The sequence below is a fragment of the Aethalodelphis obliquidens genome, unplaced genomic scaffold (genome assembly GCF_003676395.1).
Source record: "Aethalodelphis obliquidens isolate GAN/ISIS:26980383/991018 unplaced genomic scaffold, ASM367639v1 scaffold2, whole genome shotgun sequence".
Classification (NCBI taxonomy): domain Eukaryota; kingdom Metazoa; phylum Chordata; class Mammalia; order Artiodactyla; family Delphinidae; genus Aethalodelphis; species Aethalodelphis obliquidens.
Window position 1 is genome coordinate 69,078,560 of NW_020837946.1, and position 26,046 is coordinate 69,104,605.

At 35.7% G+C, this 26,046-nt stretch overlaps 1 protein-coding gene across 6 annotated transcripts in view; it reads left to right on the forward strand.

Annotated features, from left to right (window-relative positions):
• Positions 1-801: 801 nt before the first annotated feature.
• FAP (fibroblast activation protein alpha) overlaps positions 802-26,046 on the forward strand; it is a 72,252-nt gene continuing 47,007 nt past the window's right edge. The window contains exons 1-9 of one of the 6 annotated variants that reach the window (XM_027129815.1): positions 802-967; positions 2,068-2,132; positions 2,465-2,549; positions 18,048-18,146; positions 19,109-19,203; positions 20,126-20,200; positions 21,736-21,788; positions 25,102-25,174; positions 25,879-25,999. In XM_027129815.1, coding sequence (XP_026985616.1) covers positions 877-967; positions 2,068-2,132; positions 2,465-2,549; positions 18,048-18,146; positions 19,109-19,203; positions 20,126-20,200; positions 21,736-21,788; positions 25,102-25,174; positions 25,879-25,999 — 757 coding nt within the window. In that variant the 5' untranslated portion in view covers positions 802-876. The other 5 variants (XM_027129773.1, XM_027129791.1, XM_027129800.1 and 2 more) reach the window with 5 other exon arrangements.

The following is a 26,046-nucleotide window of genomic DNA, read 5'->3' on the forward strand; positions in this document are numbered from 1 at the left end:
AGTCAGTCTCATTTTTCTTGCAACCATTCAAACCAGTCAGAATTTTCCAGAAGTTGCAGTTTGAATCACCCAACCATCCAAGGAAAAAGCAAACAAAAGAAATGTGTTTTAGCCTATAATTTTCCTTCTCACTAACAGTTTCAATTTAAATTTCTCCCTCTTAAAGCACCCTGATTTCTCCTTAGATCCTGTCAAAATGATTTTCTTGCAGACACCCACACTTGACTGCAGTCCTAAGTGGTACTCATACCAGTCACACACATCAGTGCATTTTTAATTGCTAAAGCCAAGAGTAACCATTTTAATCATGCCCTAATCATTTATTATAGTCAGTTTCTCTTCAGGATGTAAAGTCATGGGAATAACTCACTAAAAAGTACTTGCGGACTTTGAGGCTTTGGCAGGCTGGGACAGAACTTCTGAGAACACGTTGTATGAATTTTCCAAAGAAGGCAATCAGTCCCAGAGGACCCACATGGGAGCAGTCCATTTGGGACCTGGCTGGTGGCTTTTATCTTGCATTTGAGGATCTCACAATCACACGGAGATGCCCACAAGCATATAGCATGACTTGGATGCTAGCTTCAGTTTGTAAAGAGCTGACCCCATCAACTGGAAAGGAAGGAGGGGCTCCTCTCTAACTCAGGGTGGTTGCATCTCTCTGCCAGTAAGTGCTTAATGACTCATTTTCCTCAACAGAATTTTCATAAGGCTGGAATTCAGAGAGGGATGTCTGGAGAATGTCTAAGAGGAAGTTCATAAGCCACCGTCCTGCTCTTTGCTGGAGAAAGCCTCCCATGGTAATCAGACCAGTTGAATAAAGCAAACAGCAAAAGATTTCAGGAACATTTCCTCATTACTTTTCATGAAAAATCCATGAAAGCTCACCATGAAGTTTGTTTTAGTCAGGTTGAGACCAGTACAAATGTCCGAAGAAGAAAACCATTAGTGGAAGAACTAAAAGACAGTAGGTTAACAACCGTATTTATGTGGAACAACAGAATCTATCCAAATGAATTGCATTGAACCAGCCGATATACTCCAAGAAACTGGTGTGTGTGTGTGTGTGTGTGTGTGTGTGTGTGCGTGTGTATGTGTGTGTTTTAATTCAGACTACCATTTTACTGATGTCAAGTTGACCAATTGCCTTGGATTTATGTAAATTTATCCAAAATGAAATTGTACATACAACTTACTTCTCTTCTCAAATGCTTTTTTATTTATTTTAAAGGCTTTATAATTACTAACTGTTCTCCTCTCTCAGAAGCTATTCTGAGAGGGAAGCAAAAATATCACTTTTGCAAAGCCATTTTCATTCTTTCAAAGGTCTGCTGGTAAATTATTCTTACTGATCTTTCCATCTTTCTGGCCTGTGCATACACACCTAACCCATCCTAAATTTCACCAGATGGCATTTTATTTCTTTAAAGTAAAGCAGTCGTGGGTTTAGACAGTTGAATTTTTAAACTTCTGTATTTACTGAAAGTGCATATGGTGCTATATGGACAAAGAAATTGTGCTGAAAGAAAAACATTTCTGTCTGCAGTACCTCATAATCTCCCAGAGGAAGAAAAGAAATTGCAGTAATGTGGTGTCTTTCTCACAAAATCTTATGTGACTTTAATTTTCTCCCTCTGCTAAAAATGAGATATATGTGTACTGTACACACCTGGAATTTATATTATTTTAAATTCTTCTTTTGGTTGCAGATAGAAAGGTTATCCAAAACCCAATGACTTGCCAATGTGATCTGTAAGTGATTTCTAGAAGAAAATGAAACAGAAACCTAAACTTGTAAAAAATAATTAAAAAAAAAACTTCTGTGTGGCAACGTAAGCAGATGTTGGTGTAGAATTTACAAGGATGAGAATGCTATAAAACCTCCCTTGAGCCACTCACAGTTCATTTCAAGGCCAAGAACGCCCCCAAAATCTGTTTCTGATTTTACAGAAATCTTTTGAAATTTGGCACGGTATTCAAAAGTCTGTGGAAAGAAAAAAAAACCCTTGCCCTAGCTTCGGCTTCCAACTACGAAGACAGACTTACTTCTTTCAACGGTTTTCACAGATCCGGTGACCCACGCTCTGAAGTCAGAATTAGCTAACTTTCAAAAACATCTGGAAAAAATGAAGGTTAGTATATGCAGCCTCAGATACTTGCTAAAGCATGGGGGCTGGCTGAATTGAGCGCAATCAGAGTTTTCTATCGTTTAGAAGGTGAGGATTTGTACATAAGTATGTACTTCCTGGAGTGGGTTGGGATTGGGAAATTTGTTCTAAATATACTGTAGAAACATTTCTCCTTGCAGAGCTGGAAGAATTCCAGCAATTATAGCCAGATCAGTGGAAGACAATCAAAAGCTTTATGGGGAGGGAGAAAGAGGATTTAGGTGTAAACAAAAGCTTGCCAATTCTACTATTTAGCAGAAACCATTTATATGTCTAATTTTCTTTATTTTATGTAGACATGGTTAAAAATTGTACTTGGAGTTGCCACTTCTGCTGTGCTTGCCTTATTGGTGATGTGCATTGTCTTACGTCCTTCAAGAGGTAAGAATTTTCTCTAATTTGCTCTGTCTGCCTAGAATACTTCGGAAAATGCACTAGTGCTTGGTCACAAGTGATCGAACATTTCCTAAGTGCTTATTTTCCAAAGTAAATCTGTTATTTCTAAGAAGACTTATAAGCTCCCAGATATGTTGTTGAGCAACCAGAAATACTGAGGAATTTAAGGCATGGGTAGGAAGAGGTTTCCAGCATTATTTCAGCAATAGAAAAACCTGAGTGCTCTTCTATATCACCCCTACATCTCTGCAAAGTATGTGCTAAATTCCAAGCTTTGACAGGCCTTTAGAGACAATATTTTTAACTAACATTGCTTTCGTTATTGGATTGCCTCATGGAAAGTAAAGATGAGTAAGAATGGAAAAGTTAAAACAGAACCTATGGAAATTTTTATTATGAGTCTTTCCAAAAATTTAGGGAGGCAGTCAAGAATAGAGATCTCGAGAATAGCTGCATAGAAAAAGTGAAATTGTTGTTCTAGATGCAGTAGCCAAGAAAATCAAGTTAGAAGACTAAATATTATTAAGCAAGCGTTATGTTTAGTTATAAATTTATCCTTTTTAGAAAAGCTTAGATTAAGATTGATCTCACTTTGCTAAAACTTGGGAGACTGATGTTGGGGGCTAGTTTGGATTTAAATTAAGACCCTGTCTGTAAATATTTCAGTGATATTAGAGAAATAGATTTTTATGAAACTCTGAAAAGAAGCTCAAGTTCTAAACAGGAAAAATGTACAGGTCTTCTGCCTTGGGGTCCAGGGAAAGGAAAAAAGTTTGTATCAGCAAATATTAAAATCTTATGATAGCTAAAGTGGAAAATATCTTTGGTTAAAAGCTAACTGACAGTAAAGGAAGATCAATGACAAGCCTTTAGCTAAAGCAAGTATGAGTCCTGAATGATTTGTTGCTTTAAAAAATGAAATATAGAAAAATATTTTGAAAAATTCAAAATGCTCATGGGATTTTCACAGAATTACAAAATGAAGAGGTTAACCAATAAAACGAAGGCAATGTTCCTGTATTTTCAGTGTTGATTTTCAGTCCTCATTCCTCTCTGCTAGCACAAGATTATTCTGAGGCTGTTGAGATAGCCTGAGTTCACATTTTTTATATTTTTTCAAGTTAAAATTATTTTCAGACCGGTGTCTTTCCTCGTTTGGGGGCCATATTTTCCTCACACCAGCAATTGTCAGGTAGTAAATTAGTTCCTATTGGCCCTTTGGATGTTAATACATTCAAAATTAGTTCCTGAATTTAAAAAAAAACTCCCCAATCCTTGAAATGGACACTTTGCTCCATCAGAAACAAATGTTCTGAGAACAAAAGTGTGTGGATTTTATGGTGAGCCTGCACCTTGTCTACAGGCAAGGATGGGTTGCATTTGCACTTTGGAATTATAGAGTCATAATTTCTAATAAGAAATACACTACAGTTATAGTATATAACTATACACATTCATAGATATTTGTCTAATTATATATAATCCCAATCCTTACCCTCTCCCCAAGTTTAACATAGATATATGTTATAATCTACATATATTATAAAAGTCCTATGTTCTTTATAAGCTAATTTTCTGTTTCAACCAACAGGAGATTCTCAGAGCAAAGTAATTTTCAGATAGAGTGAAATAATCAGTTTAAGCTTCAGATGAAATTTTATTTATTTATTTATTATAAGTTTTTTGGAAGTAATTTAATATTTTATTTATTTATTTATTTTGGGCTGCATTATTTATTTTCTTTGCTGCGCGTGGGCTTTCTCTAGTTTTGGTGAGCGGGGGCTACTCTTCGTTGCGGTGCACAGGCTTCTCATTGCGGTGGTTTCTCTTGTTGCAGAGCACGGGCTCTAGGCACACAGGCTTCAGTAGTTGTGGCATGTGGGCTCGGTAGTTGTGGCACGCGGGCTCAGTAGTTGTGGTGCATGGGCTTAGTTGCTCCACGGTATGTGGGATCTTTCCGGACCAGGGCTCGAACCCGTGTCCCCTGAATTGGCAGGCGGATTCTTAACCACTGCACCGCCAGGGAAGTCCCAGATGAAATTTTAGTACTCTTTCAGCAACAGAAAATCATAAAAAAGCTGAGAACTATTTTTTTCCATAATACCATTCTTTTTCTATTCTAAGTTTGCTGAAGAACTTATCAGAATGTCAGAACTTGTCAGAATGTTAAGTAAATTGTACAGGGGACAGTTCATTTATCTACTTTCCTGAGCAGGACCGGGGTTGAGACTCTTCTTGCCTTGAGTCAGTGGTCCAGGCAGCCCTGATGTGAAGTGTGCCCTGATGACTTCCCTCTTTTCTCCTCACACCCTGCTCCTCAGCCATCCCCAGTGTGGAACTTCAGGTCCAGTTCTCAGTCTCACATCTGCCCAGCGGCTGGTGAGGGAGGATCTGAGGTGGCAAGGCAGGAGAAGGGAAGGAGAAAGGGGAAGGAAGAATGGAAAATTCAGAGCCAAACAAGCTTCTCTTTAGCCTTCTTTTCACACTTCATCAGAAATCCGATTACCTCACATTTGCCTTAAGCGCCCTCGTATTCCTAACCCAGGATTTATGCACCAGCATTAAGAACAGTCTTCCTTTGAGAAACTTAAGGACCCCATTATGAAACACTCATTCATTTATTTATATAATAACAAATGAAGTCCCACTAGTTAGTCCCGCTCAATGAATTGAGTTCCACCTGCCCATCATTGTGCTAGTTGGGGAAACAAAGATACTGCGATTTAGACTTTCCTCTGAAAGCACGGTAAGCGCCCAGTCTGGATGCTCAGTTGTCACCACGAATATGAGATCAGGAGTTCACTTAGACCACTGGCTCACTTAAACCACTGAGTGTAAGTGAAAGAAGAAGAGAGAGGGGCTTTTCCAAGGAGGGAGCAGGTCCCAGGAACACCAATCTCAGGATTAAAAGAGCTTTGGAGGAATCAGGCAGGATTTTAGGAACAAATAGGGCAACGGAATGGTGAAATGAGAAAGATTCGTTTAGCTCACTCACATAATCATAAAAATAACAGACAACTTTTTTGGGGACTGCCAAGTTTTCCTTTTTTTATTTTCACTGAATGGGAAACACATATGAGTTTCCACCCCTTAGACCCAGGCCGTCCTCCTTGGCCTCAGCCTACTCCTTCAACCGATTCCCTTTCTCTTCTCCTGTCTCTATTTTTTCTCTTGAGATTCTTCTTCCCAAGCATCACTCCTCTTCCTGTGTAAAGATGCAACCAAACCAAGAGTGGAAACTAAGCTCCTCGCCTTTTCCTCGTTTTCGCCAACCCCAAGGATAAATACAGAACTTTTTGTTTCAAGAGATATACAGAGGTGACAAGACAAAAACCAAACACACAAAAAGCTAGAATTGGAAAGTAACAGAAGCTACAGAATTTTGCAAGTAAATTCTATATGGCCTTGCTTCATGATTAATAGTTTCTGAATTCCTGGACCTCTGCGAAAGGAATTGTGGGAGCTATCTGCACTTTTCTTGATTTCTGTCAAGCATAGAGTTCCCTACATGGTGATAAGCAAACACTCAATAAACACTAACTATTTTTTCTAAGATTTCTAACATTTTGTAGCAGCTTAATAAATGGTAGCTACCATTTTATTGTGCTCTCCATCATAGCACACAAAGATGGCAACTAGACCTTCTGTGTGATGTATTTTGATTTCAATAATGCTCTTCTTAAGTCTGAGAGTAGGGAGTACTTATCCCTGGGCAGCATCCCTGTTCCTATCCCCCACCTCCTTGGATCAAAAACAAATATTTTTTCAGAAATTTTGTGTGCAAGGCCCTCATAAAGGACATTGGCAGCTCTGAGGCAAAAGCAAGATTGAAAAAAGGAAGAGATATGATAAAGGAAGCTGAGGTGGGTGAGGATGCAGAATAAGACTGAGTGAGAGAGAAAGAAGAGGGAGATTATGTAGTGTGGAGAAATCCAGGTTCTCCTGGGCAGGGAGGACCTCTAGTATCTGCTGTGAAAGGAGAACCATCATTAGCCTAGCCTCAGATCTCCCTGAAGTCCTCCTGTCTACCTTTGCACACTTTTTCTTTTATTGTTGTTGTTGTTGGTGGTGGTGGTTTTGGCCTGCAGTGTTTTATACAAGTTTGTATTAGTTGTCAACTTTTTAAAATCAGAAGATTTCACATAGAAATGTACATTTTTGGCTTCTTTTTAAATATTAGATCTGGCAACATTGGGCCCAAGGTAATAGTTGACTGAGAAGCAGTTGTCTTTAGATTGACAGTGAATTCTCCAGTTTGCTACGTACCCCAATAGAAAATAGAAAATATTTTCTATTTTATTTACACAAGGTACCATATTCACTTACAACATCTGCTTGACTCCTATAAACACTTGGATTTTTAACCTTTGGACTGAAGAAGCTGTAGTATTCTTCCTGAGATTGAAAATAGCAATCTACTGAATATGAAAAAACAGAGATTAGCATCCATAGTTATCCATTATCCACAATACCCAGTCCACTGTGCTCCTGGATACTTTGGTTATTTGTTCAACGAATTATTTATTGAGCACCTTCTAACTACCAAGCACAGGTATAAGGCATGAATGACAAGGTCTCTGGCCTTAGGAAAGGACAATCTGATAATAAACAAGTAAATAAGTGAATTAATAGAGTATTTCAAATTCGTAAAAGTGCTACAGAAAGCAACTGGAGTGGAGGCTGTGTTAGACATCTAGGGCTGCCATGACAAAATATCACAGACTGGGTGGCTTAAACAACAGAAATTTATATTCTCACAGTTCTGGAGGCTGGAAGTCCATGATCAAGGTATAGTCAGGTTTAGTTTTTCTGGAGGCTTCTCTCCTTGGCTTGTAGATGGCTGCCTTCTTGTTTTGTCCTCATATGGCTTTTCCTCTGTGCATGTGCACTCCTGGTGTCTCTTCCTCTTCCAATAAGGGCACCACCAGTTCTATCAGATTAGGGCTCCACCATTATGGTCTTACATAATCTTAATTACCTTGTTAAAGGATTTATCTACAAATACAGTTCCATTGAGGGTTAGAGTTTCAATTTATGTATTTTGGGGGGACACAATTCAGTTCATAACAGAAGTGGTTAAGGAAGGCTTCTCTGAGATTATATTTGAGCCAAGACCTTAAGGACGGAAGGACGCAAGCTGGGGTCTAGACCCTCAATGCAGAGGGAAAAGCAGATACAAAGGCTCTGAAGCAGGAAAGTATATTTGGGAAGTTCAAGGAATCAAAAGGAAAGTGATAGCTGTGAGGCCAAAATTATGTAAACAAACGAACACAGGAAAATACATATATACATATGTACTTATGACTGTACACACATATGTAAAATTTATAGTGATTGCTTACTTAGGTAAGTAATACCTTATATAATTTATTTCAGAATATATCTGAAGTCACAGATGATTTAGACAGAATATAAATCAATATTTTATAAGAATAAATATCATTTAGAATGTCTATATTTTGGGCAGAAAACCATTGTTACTATTATCATTATTGTTACTATTACTACTATTATAACCTCAACAACCACTTTTTATAAAATAAGATATTTGTGAGACCAAATTATCATCAAAGGAGATGTGAATATGTTTTTAAGGCTTAAAATTTTCCCAGTATCAACATTCAGAACTGTGAAACAGATTCCCTCAAATATCTTAAGAGTTTTAAGCTTATTTATTCACTGTTCTTTTGGAGGAAATATGGGGAAGTCTAAAGTGCTGAGGAAAAGTTTCAGAAAGTTCATGGACATAACAGAGCTTTTGAGTTGAGTGTAAACACATCAACCTTGCAGATTATATTTCTCTACTTTGCACTTGGATTTTAAAATCACAGAAGACGAATCTTGGAAAATTCTTTGAGTTTTGTCAAATTCTAAATAATTTAGAAAATAATCCAAGTCTTTGGATGACTCCTATTATGCAGAGGAGTTTACCTGTCTCTGATTTCCAAAGCGAATTGTTACAACTTACACAAGAATATCTAGTCACATATAGTCCTTGAGAAAAACATGTTCTAAAGTTCAAATAGGGGAGGTGGAATCAAGGCTAAAGGTTCTTAAGAACCAGAGACAGTCAAACTGAGCCTTAAAATCTAGCAACATGTTAGGCATAAATTAAAATAATATTTCAATGGGATAATCAATACTAATCAGTCTTTTACTTACTTATTGGTTATTATATATAGAGCAAAGAATTTATTTTTCATTTTAGTATCCTTGTGAATTAACCACAATTATGTAGTAAAAACAGAATCATTTACAATCTTTATTAACCTTTATTCCTGTTAATAATAAAAAAAATAGGGTTGCTTAGTATCTAAATTAAAATTTTTTCAAACTGATTATGGTTTTTATACTCGGTAGAAAAACTGATATGATAGGACTCCTTAAAGGAACAGGATAGAAAGACTGTCAAAAAATCAGATAACTTAGAAGAAAAGAACAAATTTCTAGAAAGATACAAACTACCACAATTCACTCAAGAATAAATAGAAAACCTGAATAGAACTATAACAACTGAAGAAGTTGATTTAGTGATTTTTAACTTCCTGCAAAGAAAACCCCAAGCCCAGCTGGCTTCACTGGTAAACTCTACCGAACTTTTTAAGAATTATTACCAATCCTTCACAAACTCTTCCAAAAAATAAAGGAGAACACGTCTCAACTCACGCTGTAAGGCCAGTATTGCTGTGATACAAAAAATATTCAAAAACATTACAAGAAAAGAAGTTACAGACCAATAGTAGTTACAGACCAATATTTATTATGAATATAAATGGAAAAACACTGAACATAATACTAGCAAGTCAAATCCAGCAATGTATAAAAAGGACTATTCACCAAGACCAAGTGAGATTTATCCCAAGAATGCAAGGTTTAATATCCAAAAATCAATTACTATAATAAGCTATATTAATAGAAAAAAGGACAAAAATGACATGGTCATTTCAATAGACACAGCAAAAGTATTTAACAAAACACAGCAGCCTCTCATTGTAAAAACACTCAGCAGACTAGAAATAGGAGGAATTTCCTCTATCTGATAAAGGGCATCCACAAAAACCTCACAGCTAACAGCACACGGGTGAAAGATTCAGTGCTCTTCCCCTAAGATCAAGAGCAAGACAGCATGTCTGCTCTTACTTGTGTTTAATATTTTATTGGTGGTTGTAACCAGGGCAATTAGATAAGGAAAAGAAATAAAAAGTATCCAGACTGGAAAGGAAAAAGTAAAACTATCTCTATTTGCAGATGACATTGTTTATAGAAAATCCTAAGGAATTCACCAAAAAATATTGGGACTAATAAACAAGTTGAGAAAATTTGCAAAACACAAGACCAATATATAAAAAATCATTTGGATTTCTATACATTACCAATAAACAATACAAAAAATATATAAATAAATGGAAAGAGATCCTATATTTATAGATCAGAAAACAATATGTTTAAGATGGCAATACTCCCCAAATTTATCTGCACATTATCTGCACATGCAATCCCTATCCAAATCCCAGATGACTTTTTCTTTTGCAGAAATTGACAAGCTGATTCCAAAATTCATATGGAAATGCAAGCGATCCATAATAGCTATATTGAAAATGAAGAACAAAGTTGGAGGAATCACACTTCCTTATTTCAAAACTTACTACAAAGCTTACATAATCAAGACCATGTGATACTGGCATAAGGATAGACATATAGGGACTTCCCTGGTGGCGCAGTGGTTAAGAATCCACCTGCCAGTGAAGGGAACACAGGTTTGAGCCCTGGTCTGGGAAGATCCCACATGCCATGGAGCAGCTAAGCCCGTGCGCCACAACTACTGAGCCTGAGCTCCAGAGCCCGCGAGCCACAACTACTGAGCTCGCGTATCACAACTACTGAAACGCATGCGCCTAGAGCCTGTGCTCTGCAACAAGAGAAGCCCCCACTCACCGCAACTAGAGAAAGTCTGAGCGTAGCAACAAAAACCCAACGCAGCCAAAAATAAATAAATAAAAAAAAAAGATAGACACATAGATCAATCAAATAGAACTGAGAGCCCAGAAATAAGTGTAAAAGCCTTACATTTATGGTTAATTGATTTTCAATAAGGATGCCATAGCAATTTAATGGAGAAAGTCTTTTCAACAATTGGACAACTGGATATCAACATGTAAAAAATGTTGGACCCACTTCCTCACACCATACATAAAAGTTAACTCAAAATGGATCAAAGACGTATATGTAAGAGCTAAAACTATAAAACACTTAAAAACAAAACCTAGGGATAAATCTTCTTGTCCTTGGATTAGGCAGTGGTTTCTTAGATACGACCCAATGCACAAGCAACAAAGGAAAAAGTACATAAATTGGACTTCTTTGAAATTTAACACTTTGGTTGCAAAAGCTATCATCAAGGAAGTGAAAAGACTACCCACAAAATGGGGGGGAAATGTTTGCACATACATACATCTGATATGCAACTTGCATCCAGAATATATTTTTTAAAAACTCTTACAAATCAATAATAAAAGGCAAATAACCAAATTCAAAAAATAGACAAAGGATAGACATTTACCTCCCAAAAGATATAAAAGTGACCAATAAGCTCATGAAAAGAGACTCAACATTATTAGTCATTAGGAAAATGTAAATCAAAACCACAATGAAATACTAGGAATGAAATTACAGGTGTAGCAAATAGGTATCCATTACAGCCTGCCTAGTGAGAAATGGCTTGGCCTTGGAGGTTCAGTAGAAGTGCAGGGAGTTGAGAGAGATTTTGGAGATAGAATTGTCAAACCTGGGTGCTGGACAAAAGCAGTAAAAGAAGAGTGAGCTTAAGAATAACTCCCAAGTATTTGAATTGAGGAACTACATGGACGACAGTTGCATTGACTTGCAGAAATCTGGAGGGACAGCCTGGAATTCCTTTTTTCTTAGCTTTAGACATACTGATTTTTTAAAATTAATTTTTATCGGAGTACAGTTGCTTTACAATGTTGTGTTAGTTTTGCTGTTCAGCAAAGTGAATCAGTTATACATATACATCTATCCACTCTTTTTCAGATTTCCTTCCATTTAGGTCACCACAGAGCACTGAGTAGAATTCCCTGTGCTATACAGTAGGTTCTCATTAGTTACCTATTAGACATACTGATTTTGAAGTGCCTGTGAGATATGCAGGTGGAGGTGTTAAAGAGGAAGTTTAATATATCGTCTGGATCTCAGAGAAGGAATCCAGTGAGGGGTGAGGGGTGGCAGTGGGGGTGGGTGTGAGCCAGCTAAGAAGATGTGATAGAAACCCTGGGAGAATTAAATGGTTGAGGAAGGTGACTCTTTCTGAGGTCCCAAGTAAAACGAATATAAGCCACACCACAACTTAAAGCAGAGATTATAGGAAGATGAGCTGGCAAAGCAGACTGAGTGGGCCTTCAGATATAGACGAGGTTTATTTTCATCTTCAGGGTCACCAAAATATTTGGCATTTACCACCATGTTCTTGTGCATTATGTTGACCATACCCTATGACCTTTACCGCTTCAGAGATCACGAAAAAAATAGCCCTAATTAACATAGCACAACAATAACATAATACACAAAATGAACTTAAACCTGACAGTAACTTTGAATAACATATGTTGATCAGTGCTACCTGTAGAGAGAACCATGGGAAATTCTTTCAGAACTGAGAGCTACTACATTCTTCAGTGAGACATTGAAAGCTTATAGCGAACTCTTTGTTTTGACAAAACTCAAATGGTCTCATTTTCTCTTAACGTTCATTTTGAGGTATAATTATTCAACCCCCCTTGTGTGTTGCTTGGTTCTTGACCTTATTTTTGTGTTTGTTTTGTCTTGTTATATCACACGTATGCTTTCACTTTAAATCAAAAGGTAGTAGTAAAGTGTCCAGTCTCTAAAATTAGATGGAGCTGGATTTAAACCCCAGCTCTGTTATGTATTAGGCAAGTTACTTTAACTCTCTAATATCCATTTCCTAATCTGTAAAATGGTGTTAATAATAATACTTAGAGAGTTGCTGTGAGTGTTTCACAGGACCACGCATGCAGAGTGCTTGGTACTTATTAGAACTTAGTAAATTATAACACTTATTACTGGTCTAAAGCTACCTCACTTCCATGTTTTTCAAAGTTGTCAGTCTTTGCCCAAATATAATATTAGTTTTAAATAGTTTATTTCCCAACCAAATATCTCCAACATTTGCCCCTGTGGTGCTCACTCCAAAAACAAACATGAGTTGATGCAATGGCTGGAGACATTGCCTATCTGAGGACAACATCTTTGCAGAGCCAGCAGAGAGACAGGTGCAGTGTGCCTGGGAGCCCACGTCACTTTCATTGGAGTGGCCTCATAAGCATCAGTTCCAAAACAAGTATGAAAGTGAGAACAAAAAGACCTACCAGCCATTCGTGTGCTAACTTAATAAACCATATTTTCTCATTTAATTTATGATGAATATTAGAGCTGACATCAGATGTCTCTGTTCTGATACTTATTTGTAATTTTTTAGGACTAGAAAATTAAATGGCAGAAATAGAAATAGAACCCTAATAAAGAATAAATACAAAGTTTTAAGAAAGAATTAGGAGAATAGTGAATCATTATTTACTTGGGAATCATTTCTGTGAATTGTCATTTCTTGGATTCATAATTGAAATAATTTCCAGCTGTGCTTTAAAAAGTTGAAAATGCAAATAATTAAACTATAGTAAATTGGAGTGTTTTGCAGTGTATAAATAACTGTGCTAAAGATGGGCCAAATTGACTATAGGGGCTCTATCAAGAATTAAGTGTTAAGTGGTGTCAGTTACGTATAGAAGAGAGATATGCTCTCAGAATTCTTTTCTACTTCTGCTCAGCTACTTAGAGTTTAAAAATTATAGATGCCAAAACTAAACTTCCAAAATAATCAAATGATCATAATTCAACATTAAAACATTATTTGGAAAAAGTAATTATTAGTGGAATATTTTTCAGGTGACTAGAACTTGTTTAGTGTGATTGATGCCATAGAGATGCATTTTATACTGACTTACACAGAAACACACACACACATACACACATTCAAAACACTAGAAAACAATGACCCCTTCCCCTACCAGTGCTTTCCCTGTTATCTTGTTTAAATCTAATCTGGGGCAGAATCACTCCCTTTGCCCTTTCTCCACTGCTCAAGGATCAGCGGAGGGAATGTACCTAAGGAAGAGTCTATCTGGACAATGAGCAAGAGGACTGAATAGGGACATAAACATTACAGGCGACCGTTAACATTCCTTGAAAGCCATGATTAACATTAGCTGTGGGGAGTCTGTCCATGAAGTGTGAATTGCTACGCAGGCCAGACCCATCCACCTACCAGGGGTTTATAAGCAAGGAGCAATTCCACCGACAGGCACAGGAGAACATCGAACCAAGTACAATAGATTCAGTGAAATCACTGAATTTGGATTCTTTGCAGAAGAATCACCTGTGGGGCTTGGTAAAAACTGAAAATCAGGGCCTTATCCCCAGAGATTCTGAATCAGTAGATTTGAGATAAGGACTGGGAAACTTGCTTTTCAAACAAGTACTCCAGCTAACTTGAAGGACAAAATTTTGATACATATTTAAAGGATGGCATGTCCAGGTAGAATTATACATGAAATTTACAACATGGACAGGAGGATAAAGAGTAAGGGCAGGTGTATCTTTGGGGGAGAATTACTGAAAACAAACTAAAATAAAATCTGTCCAGTTGATTTATTTTTTCATTCAACAAATATTTATCATGCTTCCACTGTATGCCGAGCACTGTCCTAGCTGGTACAAAGAACCAGAACTTGGATTGGAAATTCTAAGTACATGTCTTATAACTCTTAATATGTGACCTAAAGCATTGTCTTAGAGTAGATACATTACTCTATTGCATTTATGAACACGTGATCATTTTCGCAGGAAGAAAAGAATGCCTAATTTAAATTCTACCCATTTGATTTGGTATCACTCTGAGCCCAGCCTGATGCCAGGATAATCACACCTTCTGAGCCCATGTGAGGTTAGGAGTAATCACCTACCCCAAATCTGTGCCACAAGCCTATTTCCACATAAACACAGCTGGCTCCTCTGGATGTGTTCTGTATATCCCCTTATCACTTCATTGGCGCTGGTGGGGCTTATTATCATGACAGTAATTAGTAGTACAATTAATATATATTTAAACTGCTTTATAGATATTGAGTTATAATATGACATATGTTAAGTTCTCTATATAGATCATTGGTATTTATAGCTACTATGCACCCATTTAAAATAAATGACTAACTGGGAAGTAATATGAAATATAATCTCATGTAACTTTTGAGGATAATCTAAATTAGAGGTTAAAAAGAGTAAATAACTAACCCTTGAAATCTTTTTGGGAAATCTGATAAGGATCAGCATGATCATTAATGTTAAAAAAGGAAAATGAGTAGGAATTTTTTAAATAATTTGAAACTCTTGTTTTTTTTATCAATTTTATTTATTCATTTGTGGGATATTAGTACTAACCCTATTTATGATCATAATTGGACTATTTCACTTACAGAGCCCTAGGATGACCAAGATGTTCTAAGTATAACTGATGAATTCCATTATATTAGAATAAAAGTTAACCTTAATTACATATACTAATAGCTTAATCTGAAACTGCATTTCCCATACTGTGATTTTAGTAGATATTAAAACAAAAATCCCAGTGGTCAAATTAGTTTGAGAAACAATGATCAAAAATATTTGTTTAAAAAAATATATATTTATTTGAAGACTACTGATAAGCTATGACAATAACAAAAGCTAACATTTATTGACTGCCAAGCATAGAGCTAAACGTTTCATTTGAATTAGCTCACTTAATTTAACCTTCTATAAAAATGAAGATTAATTATAGCTAAGAATTTCTCAATTAAACATAATTGCAAGTAAGGAAAATTATATGCAAGGATACTTAAATAGGAAAATCTATTATATAAGTCATTATCCATAATCAAACCATTATTTATGCTAGACAAAAAAAGATATCACCAAGACTATATTCATTTATTGAATTAATATTGAAAAAAGTTTAAAGAAAAACAGTTACCTAGTTTTTTGGTATTCACAATACAGGAATTCTCTAAATTAAAATTTTTTTCATCTATATGTTCAGGGTTGTGAGGACACAAATTAAATATATCTCAAAAGGAAAATAATTTCCATTGTAAATAGTGTTAGAATTTCCCCTTGTATATAGAAACAGATTACAATTTGCTCTGAAAAGAGTTAAATAAAATTGAATTAAAATACTTAGCAATTATACTAATGCTGTTGCAGTAAAATGGTAGTATTTTATTCATAGAATGGGAATTATAAAATCAGTGGTATGAATTTTGCACAAGACCATTTAATTAAATAGAAGCACTTTCATTATGAATAATTGTATGGCATGTACAACCTTACTTAGGATGCAAAGAACCTGTACAAAGATGATTATTAGAATAATCTAATGTTATTAAGTATTTAGTGCCTGGTTGCCTAGGGGTTCATCAGCCACTTATGTTCTTATAGCTACAGGATAAGTTTTAGTAAATTGAGAAAATAACTCATGGTCCTAATCAAAAGTATGGAGCATACATACATCAGTGTGAATCAGTTAAAACTGCAGAAGATGCTATTATCCAGTTGGTCAGTTCGACCTTATCACATGGCAGTGCATTTATGTGACTATAAGGTTAATAGAGCATGTTGTGTCTCAAATTTCAAAACCTAATGTGGTAAAATTGGAAGGTATTATCAGCATTTTCTAGTCCAGTCCTTTGTATTATAGATGAGCAAGCTGTGATGCCAGAGATTAACTTACTTAAGTCATATAGGAAATTAGTAGTAGAACCATTGTGTAAAGAAGAGGACACAAATCTCATCCATCCACCCATCAATCCTTCATTTCATGAATTCATTCATTCAACAAGTATTTATTAAATGCCTATTATGTGCTAGACACTAGGGATGTGGCGGTGAGCAAAACTTAGACATGGTCTCTGGCCTATGGTGACTGTTTTGAGAATACAGTGGGAGGTGAAGAAATATGAATAAAATAATCACTCAAATACATACAAGATTACAAACCAAGACAAATGTTCTTAAAAAAGGGAACCTGGCCTATGGTAATATATAAGAAGGGAACCAGACCTAAACCAGGGGATCAGGAAGGGCTTTCCAGAGAAAGTGGCACTTATATTAAGCACTAAAGGCTGAAGAGAAGTTATAAGGAGAAGGGAGAGGGTGGGAAGAGGTTCAGTAGCCCTGGAGAAAGAAATCAGTATTTGAGAAACAGAAAGCCCAGCATGTTTGGAGTCTACAAAGTAGTGAGAGTGGGGCAAGAAGGGGCTGGAGAGGTAGACCATTCCAGACCAGCTAGGGCCTATAGTCCAGACTAACATTTTTGGTCTTTATCTTAAGAGTCATAGAAAGCTGTGGAAGAGTTTAGCAGGAAGATATAAATGTATAGCTCATCTTTGACAGTTTTATTTTTACATGAACAAATACCAGATTCATATATGCTATTCAAGGTATAGGACACTTTTCTAAGTTTTGATTCTGTAAGTGATGGCCTGGAGAAGGGGTAAGGTGGGAGGGATGGAGAACAGGAATATGGATTGAAGAAGGTTTGGAAGTTGGTTGCCACAGTTTCTGGTATATCTGACTGTTTCAGGGCTCTATAATGAATTTGTTCTGATAATGGAAATCACGTTTGAAACATAAAATTGTTTTGGAGGGCTCAAATACAGGAGAAATTTGCTTGTGGTTTGTGAGCTACTTTAGGTTAGTTTTTATATGGAAAACCTCTACTCTTGGAATTTCCAAGATCATTTGTATAGATGATGTGGTTTTCTTTTCTTCTGGTCCATTTTCTCTTTATAAAAACCCCTAGCCAGGATAAGAAATTATCTACCTTCATTAATGCCTCTCTTGAGATGTCTGAAGGTAAGGATTCTGGATGATGTCATCTGATCAACTGGGATGCTGAACTATATCACTGATAAATCAGTAGAAATCCAAGGCAAGCATATGTGAGGAACTACAATGAACTGCTTAAAAGGCAAAGTTTTTAGTGAAACCTGCATGGTCTGCAATCCCAGCTTTGCAAGACCTAGAGTTATCGGAACCTCATCTCATCTTTCTTCTTAAAAATCTCTGAAAATTCTTCACTGTCTGAAGAATAATGTCCCTGCTTCTCAGTGTGGTCCCCGTCACACTCCTCAAATTTTCCCACCAGTGTCCCTTTCCAGGCAGTCAGACTACTTCTCTAAGCCTCATTAGCTTGTCTATCAAAAAGGAAATACTACTCAGAGCTATTAAGACAAGAGTTAAACAAGGATTTAGCAATGGCAGATCTTTTCATTATATGAGGAATAACAGATGAGAGACGTTTGAGTTATTCATCTTCTTTTAAGTAATAATATGTTTCCTCCTCCCCCAAAGTTCATAACTCTGAAGGAAGGACAACAAGAGCACTCACACTGAAGGATATTTTAAATGGGACATTTTCTTATAAAACATTTTTTCCAAACTGGATTTCAGGTAAGTGAATTATTTCTTTACCTTTTGTTTTTCTTTAAATGTATGATTTTTGGTTTTTATTTTTATTGCCAACAATTCTCTATGGTAACATAAGCCATCTTAGTTGAAATGGATAAAAACAGCAATTATTTAGATAAGTCAAGTGGCCAACAAAACATTTTTTCACAGAACTATTTAGACAGGGTTTGTCCAATAGTAATGAGGCCAATACAGTAGTAGCTTTAGCAGAACAGTAAAATCTGAGAGTGCACTGTTAGAAAAAACTGATCATATGATAGAGCTTTTCAGAATGGGAAATAAGCACCTATTTAGAAGAGGTCATGAGAATTTTACCAAAAGAAAAATTCCATTGTTAACCTAGATAACCTGAGAAATGAACAAATCCTAACTTGAAGACAAATCCATTAAGGTCCATAAAATTGATATTTACGTATAGTTTTTCAAAATAGTATGTTGTCAAAAGAGTCTAATCAAACAAGCGGTAAGAGCAACTAAATTGTTTATATTATATATAATTTATATCTAAAGTGCCACTAAACACAATAGAATATTTTCATTTTCTCTTTAGAAAATAATAACCATATAAAATAGGTTTTTAACTAAGTCAAACACAGCCTAAATGGAATATATATTTTTTTATTGCAGAAGAAACATACAATTTTAAACTGGTTTATTCTCTTTGTAACACAGAAAAAGTCCAAATTTACTCCTAAGCACCCTGAACTGGTTAGAATAAGGCTCCTACTAGTAAATATGGCATTTTTGTGTAATGTAGAAAAACAACCCTTTCCTCCCTTCCACCATCAACTTACTATCATATTTGAAATTTGACAAGGCAATATGTACCAGACAGAGAGGAAAAAGAAAGTCAGTATGTGAAATAAGAGAGGTTTCTCTTTGTTATAAATGTATTTCCTGTTAAGGGAGATCATTTCAAGTTTTGTTTTCCTTCTTGTTTAAAGGACAAGAATATCTTCATCAATCTACAGATAATAATATAGTATTTTATAATATTGAAACAGGAGAATCATATACTATTTTGAGTAATACCACCATGGTATGTATCCTCCATTATCTTCCTCCTCAAAAACCTCTGTCAGCTCTTCACTGACCAAAGAACAGAGTCCAAACAACTGAGCACCTGATCTGGACCCAACCTGCCTTCTCAGCTCCATCCCCCACCACAGTTATCCTCCCATTCTCTCTTCTAGTCACACTAGATTATTGCCCTTGCCCGCTCAAATCACCTAGCATTTTCCTTCCTCTGTGGAACAGGTATCCTATGAGATAAAATGTACAAACTCAGTTCTTGTAGTCAGGCAAACTGAGGTTCAAATCCTGGCTCTGTCATTTACTAGTTATGGAGCCTTGGGTAAGATTCCACATTATTCCATCCTCATCATGCCTCAGGTTCTTCCTCTGTAAAGTAGGAATAATAATACCTCTTTGGGTTAGTATAAGAATTAAATGAAGTATCATTTGAAAGTGCTTAGATAGTACCTAATAAAGGCTCAGTGGCTGGTCCTATGATACATAGGAACATGTTATTCTGTCCTCCTGGACTCTCAGACCTCCTACTTTCTCTACCTTCAAGAGCCTAGTAATCTTTTAGAGTCAAGCTCAGCTATTTCTCCTCTGTGCAACAAACCATCTTATCATTTGCATTCAATCACTTCCTGTTTAACACTTTTGCAATGTTATATCTCTTTTATAAAATTTTCTAAATTGTAATGTTATTTATTTAGAAGTTTACTATTATAAGCTTCTTGAAATCACAAAGTATATCCTATTTATCACATCCTCATCCCCTAATGTGTAGTAAATTTCTTTGTATACAGTAGGTACTACTTAAACTTTAAAAAAATTGCTTTGAATGTATATGTTGGAGGATATGGATGATATAATGTTCTTTTAGAACTACAAATTTATATGGCTCTGTTACTTTTTCTGTATTCTAATCAACTTCTTCATAATTTCAGAAAAGTGTGAATGCTTCAAATTATGGTTTATCACCTGATCGGCAATTTGCATATCTAGAAAGTGATTATTCAAAGGTATTGACTATTTAATTTGGGTTTATCTGATTGTATCTCCTACTAGCTCACAGATTGGTTTATAAAAGTAAGAGGAAGCAAGAGTCTATCTTTATCTCTAAATATTCAAGAAATTGATGCAGTTCTAGCTGAGCCCCCAAAGCATAACAGAAACATATACAAATCATTCAGAATTTGGCATTCTTGTCTGGTTATCATCAAGTAGTAGAAACTACTTTCATCTTAAGGGAAAAACTTATTTTGGGGGCACTGATATTCATCAGAAAAAAGTTATTTGGTATCATGAATCATTAGTCAATTCTCACATATTTTAACCTTGTTGATATTTATTATTATTGAAAATGGAAAAATCAAGATATACCTTATTTAATTCACTTGCTTTTTAAGGAACCCCCATACTGTTCTCCATAGTGGCTGTTTCAATTTACATGCCCACCAACAGTGCAAAATGGTTCCCTTTTCTCCACAGTCAGTATATATATATATAAATTAACCCTGGTAGACCAGGGGTTTAAATCTGTGTCTTCGAAAGCCTAGTGTAGGAGAATCCCACATAGCTGGACTATTAGGCCTTACTTAAGTTCCCCCTCCTGAATGAAGTTGTGGATGGAAGATAATCACCTTATTTTTTCTACTTATGCTGGTAAAAGGAAAGAAGAATTTACTATCAAATTCAACTTCTAATAGTTACTCTTAGATCAAGAACCTTTTGTTTTAACTGCCATTTTTCATATTCTACTTGAGATGCAAAACTCCCTTAATACACAGAATGAAAAGTCAAGCTTGCCCCTCCCGCATTGTTCAGACAGCTGATTATTTTCCAGTGGACCAGGTCTTGGTCACCTGCAATCTTCAGAAAGATATGTTTCAATCCACTGGAGCTTCCTTGCCAAAAGTTTGAAAGCCCTTTAGGAAACAAAATCCAGAATAATACTTGCTTTATTCCCTAACCACAGCACAAATAAACTTAATGAGAACCGAGCAGTCTTTTTTTCTGGAGGAATTATATGCTATATATCTCTTATTTATTTTTTCAGTCTCTACTATTTTAAAAAACTATGCTCAAAGAAAAGCAAGCATTTTGCAACAAAACTATATGTTGAATAACTTCTCTTCACCCAATTTTAAAGGGTTATTATCATAATAATTACCCAGGTGCAGGGTAATCTTTATGGGACTTGAAAATTATAGTGGTTTTACTTCAATCAAGGTAAAGCATAAGGGGAACATTTTGTAGGGTAGAGTGTGTCAGAGAAATGCTTTTTATATTAAGAAATGTCTTTGGATATGCTTTTTATGGAGTGAGGGTTGAATCACTGCTGAGATTAGTTCTGGAATTTGGATGAACAGCACAAAAGTCCACAGTAAAACTCTTTAAATGAGACTCATTTAGAATTGAAACATGTCTTTCCTAGTGCTTTGTGAAAATAGTCCTTTTATAATTCTGAACCTTGAATTGAGTGACCTATGATTATACGTTATTGCCCTGAGCTTTTTAAGAATCATGATTTGTCTTTGCCTCTTCTTCCTGACAGCTTTGGAGATACTCTTACACAGCAACGTATCACATCTACCACCTTACAAATGGGTAAAACTTCATGTCTTTTTATTAACACTACTTAAGTCTCATATAGAGACTTTTTCACTCCAGACTCTGATTTGAGATTAAGACTGCGTTCCCTTGTTTCTGGTCTTAATTTCTTACTTCTTTACAATATATGTATACCTATACAACTTAAGAAATTCAAAGAAATACTCCTTTGGAATATTCACCTCTTTTTATTTGACTAATATCTTACATTTTTATATACTCTATAGTTTTACTTTTCCTACTTTTGAACACCAAATTATAAATATATAATTTATAAAAGTACACATATTTATAAAAGTACCAAAAATGCATGGGAATGATACAAAATGTTGGGGAGAGGGGGCTCCTTCACTGGAAGGAAGCAGAAGGGAGGGAGATGCAGCATTAAATTTAAATTTAATTGATTTTAAACGAATTGTTTTTTAAAATGTAAAATGTTAATATCTTTTAAATTTAGATGTTAAATTGTCATCTATTATATTATTTTTTTATCTTTATGTTTAATTATTTGAAATATTTACAGCTTAAAAGAAAAAAAATTAAATGAATGAGTAGGTAGGCAAAGGACTGAGGGAGAGAATTCCTGGCAGAAAGAACAACATGTAAAGGCCCAAAAGGAAATGAAAGCACGGAGTGTTGGGGAAACTCAAAAGTAGGTCAGTTGAGTTGAAATTGGAGGAGGGCATGCTTACTAGTAGGAGGTGGTGTAAGTTTAGGAAGGAGTTGAGGCCAGAAATCATGGACCAAATAATAATGAGGAAACCATTAAGAACAGTTTGGATCTCATTCTGATGACAATAGGGAATCACTGAACAGTTTTAGATGGGAAATGACATGATCAGATTTGCACTTTAGAAAAATCTTTCTAAGTATGGACAATGAATTGGTTAAATTACTCATCTTAATGTGATATCCTATTTGCTGTTATATAAAAGTGAAAATAATTGTATGGCTTGAAGAGGCACTGAAAAATCTTATGGTCTATTTCCCCTTTTGTCTAGTAAGAACACAAAAATTTTTTTGAACTTTATGTTTCTACTTCTTTTAAATGTCCAGAAAAGAATAACTCTGATCTTCTTAAACTGTCAAATCAAGAAATAGGAACTGCAATGTAACGTAGACTCTAAATCCATCTAATGCACTCTGAGTCTTTTTCTCTGTATCCACATTGTTACCAAATTCAAGAAGTGTTTATTGAGCACTTACTATGTGAAAAGCATATGTGGGGAGACACAAATGAGCTTGAGGCACCAACCCTATTCTCAAGAAACCTTTAGACTAGTGAAGTGGAAACCTTACTCTTTCAGTAGAATTTCCTTGTTTTTCTTTTAATCATTTTGAAATTCTCCACGTCCTACCTATGTTGAGGTTCACCAAATTAAACAGCACTCCAAAAGAAGATGACAACACTAATATTTCAATCATGGTTTGTATAAGCTTTATGGCCTAGAATCATTTTAAATATTTAGCTTTTGTGCAGTGAATTTAATCAAACCACTATTTTGTTTGTTTTTTTCTTGCACAACCATCTAATTTGCCAGATTGGTTTTTTGTCAGGTAAATATACCATAATTTAAGGAGTGAAGAATGACAAATTTGTTGAGATTCAAGGCAAGATGGAATATCACTCATTCCAAGTCTTCTATGTGCCTCCAAAAGGTTTATAAAAAAATCTACCATAGAGAAAATGAAGATAGTTCTGATTTCAAGCAAGGGAAGGATGACGGAGGAGATGACAGCCTTTGTAAAGCACGCTCCTCCACTTTCTCTCATACTGTAAAACACAGACAATGGCAGCTGTGGTGACCCGCCTGCCATGAAGAAACTATGCACTGAGATTTTCAGCTTGGTGCTGTCTGCATGCTTGCATAGGTGATTCCATGGTATATGGAAACCTAAGGCAGTGTTACAATGTCAAAGGTAACATGGACACTGGTTTGAGAGAGAATTGTAAACGAGGGATGAATGTCTTCTCTTCTGGGACGTTCTTTTGCCTGTGCCCTCATATGTTGATCTGTTCCAGACTTCCCAGGGGCCTGGTGCTCATAAACTGCCCTCCAGCAATCAGGATTCCCACTGCAGCACCAATAGTCTCCTTCCTCCGGGGACATCACTCTTTCTCCAGTCAAAGCTGATCTGTCTAGTGCCATGTTCCCTCATTGGTCGCTAGGCCTCATACTTCATGACCTAATAAGTTAAATCAAGGTGACGTGTGCTGCACATCTTCACAGGTGTCCAAAATTTAAAAGAATGGGAAAAGTAGAAATATCAAGCATATGTTTAGGTCCAGGTTGGAGAGATTTTTTTTGGAGGGGGCAGACAAGGAGTCTTCCTTCAAGCTCTTCACATTATACTTTGGAGGCAGGTCTTGTTTTGCATCTCCACAAAAGCATTCTTGATGAAACTATTCATACAGTCTTCAAGAAGATAATAGTCAAAACTTAAGCACAGCATCCTACAAGTCTTTAACACTTATAAAACTCTGAACACATTCTTGCTGAAGAACTGTAGAAACTCCACAGTGCAAGTCAGTCAATTGAGTATTTGCAGGGCGACTCTAAGCATCAAAGTGAGATTTTTGGTCAATAATGTATTTGAAATTTTCCCATGGGTGGAGTGGAGGACTTTCAAGCTTAAGGCATACTGCCCAGTATATGATCTGTTTTTTCAGTTTAGCTTGAGATCAGATGTTCCTTTCCTTTTCTGATTTCAAGTCAGATCCCTGGGGAGATTGTCAAATGGCATCTTATTTTCAAAAATTTGAAATGCATATGCATTCACAGAGATGGCGGTTGTGAATGAAAATGTGGAAGAGTACATATTAAACTTCAGCACAATTATAGAATTTCAGAGCTGGAAGGCTTCAGCAACCATCTCAGCCTGGTGTGTACACATTTTACAGTCCTGAGGGTTAAAAGTCTTGAGTTTAATGAGGGGTCTTCCAAGAGCTAGTGATATGATGTTTAAAAAGTCATATCATTTCTCTAACCTCAAGTTTATTTTCTATAAGATGAGGGGGGTTCCATTAGGTAATTTCTGGAGGTATTCCCACTTTCTCAGTCTATAACCCTTTAATCCACTCACCTCAATATAAAAGGTCAGAAGTTAAACGACCTGTAAGTAACTAGTGAAGAATTCCAACTACTACCCCATGTCCTCTGTCCCATGTTGTCACATTTTTTCCATTAGGTTTGAAGAAGCAGAAACGATGATGCTTTATGTTTATTGTTTGTTTATTTTTTTCTTTTTATACCTGTTATTTGCATTGAACAGCAAAGTTTATTTATTTATTTTCTTTCTTTTCTTCTAGAGAGTTTATAAGAAGAAATGAGCTTCCTCGTCCAATTCAATATTTATGCTGGTCGCCTGTTGGGAGTAAATTAGTAAATGTTTAAATTATAGAAGTGTTTAATCATTCAAATAAAAGAGGAGCCATTTGATTTTGGCCTTTGTTAAATTTCCATGCCTGAAAGAAAAAAAAATACATTTATGACTATTTTAAGTGGTTAAAAACGGGAAGAGTTTTGATAAATTGAAACCCATCTGAGAATTCCGTAAAATCTCAAGCTCATGGATAGACTTCTTTAAATATCGCAGTCAAAAACTTTATCCTTATACTCAGCCAGAATGCGTTGTGCCAGAAAGCTCAGGAAAAATATGGTTTTCACAAGTTTCCCAGACTAGCTTCAGACAACATGAAATTTTGTCCAAGCTCTTATTTAAGGACTCTAAATAAAGATTAGATCTGGCTAGCTATTAATATTCAGAGATTTATTTGACTTTCTGTCAATATACACAATTATTTATTTAGGTAATAAAGGCAATGAATATAATAGCAGACTTTAATCTCTATTTAATATATAGACTTTAAAATCATAATTTTTATGTTATGTTAAAAATCATAATGTTAGTATAAGTTGGTTGGGGTTTCTTGACCTATTAAAATGATATCTTAGTTGTGAGCCTTTTTGCATCTGGATTATCACTCTTTTTAAAAGTATTAGGTGAACGATTAACACAAACATGCAGGCTTTATTGTATTTCTTATGAAATTTCTCCTTGTTAACTAACTTACCACCACTTCTAGGCATATGTCTATCAAAACAATATCTATCTGAAACAAAGACCAGAAGACCCACCTTTTCAAATAACATATAATGGAAAAGAAAATAAAATATTTAATGGAATCCCAGACTGGGTTTATGAAGGTACGTGTATTCTTTTTTTACTGCTGCCGTTAGGCTTTTAATTGAAA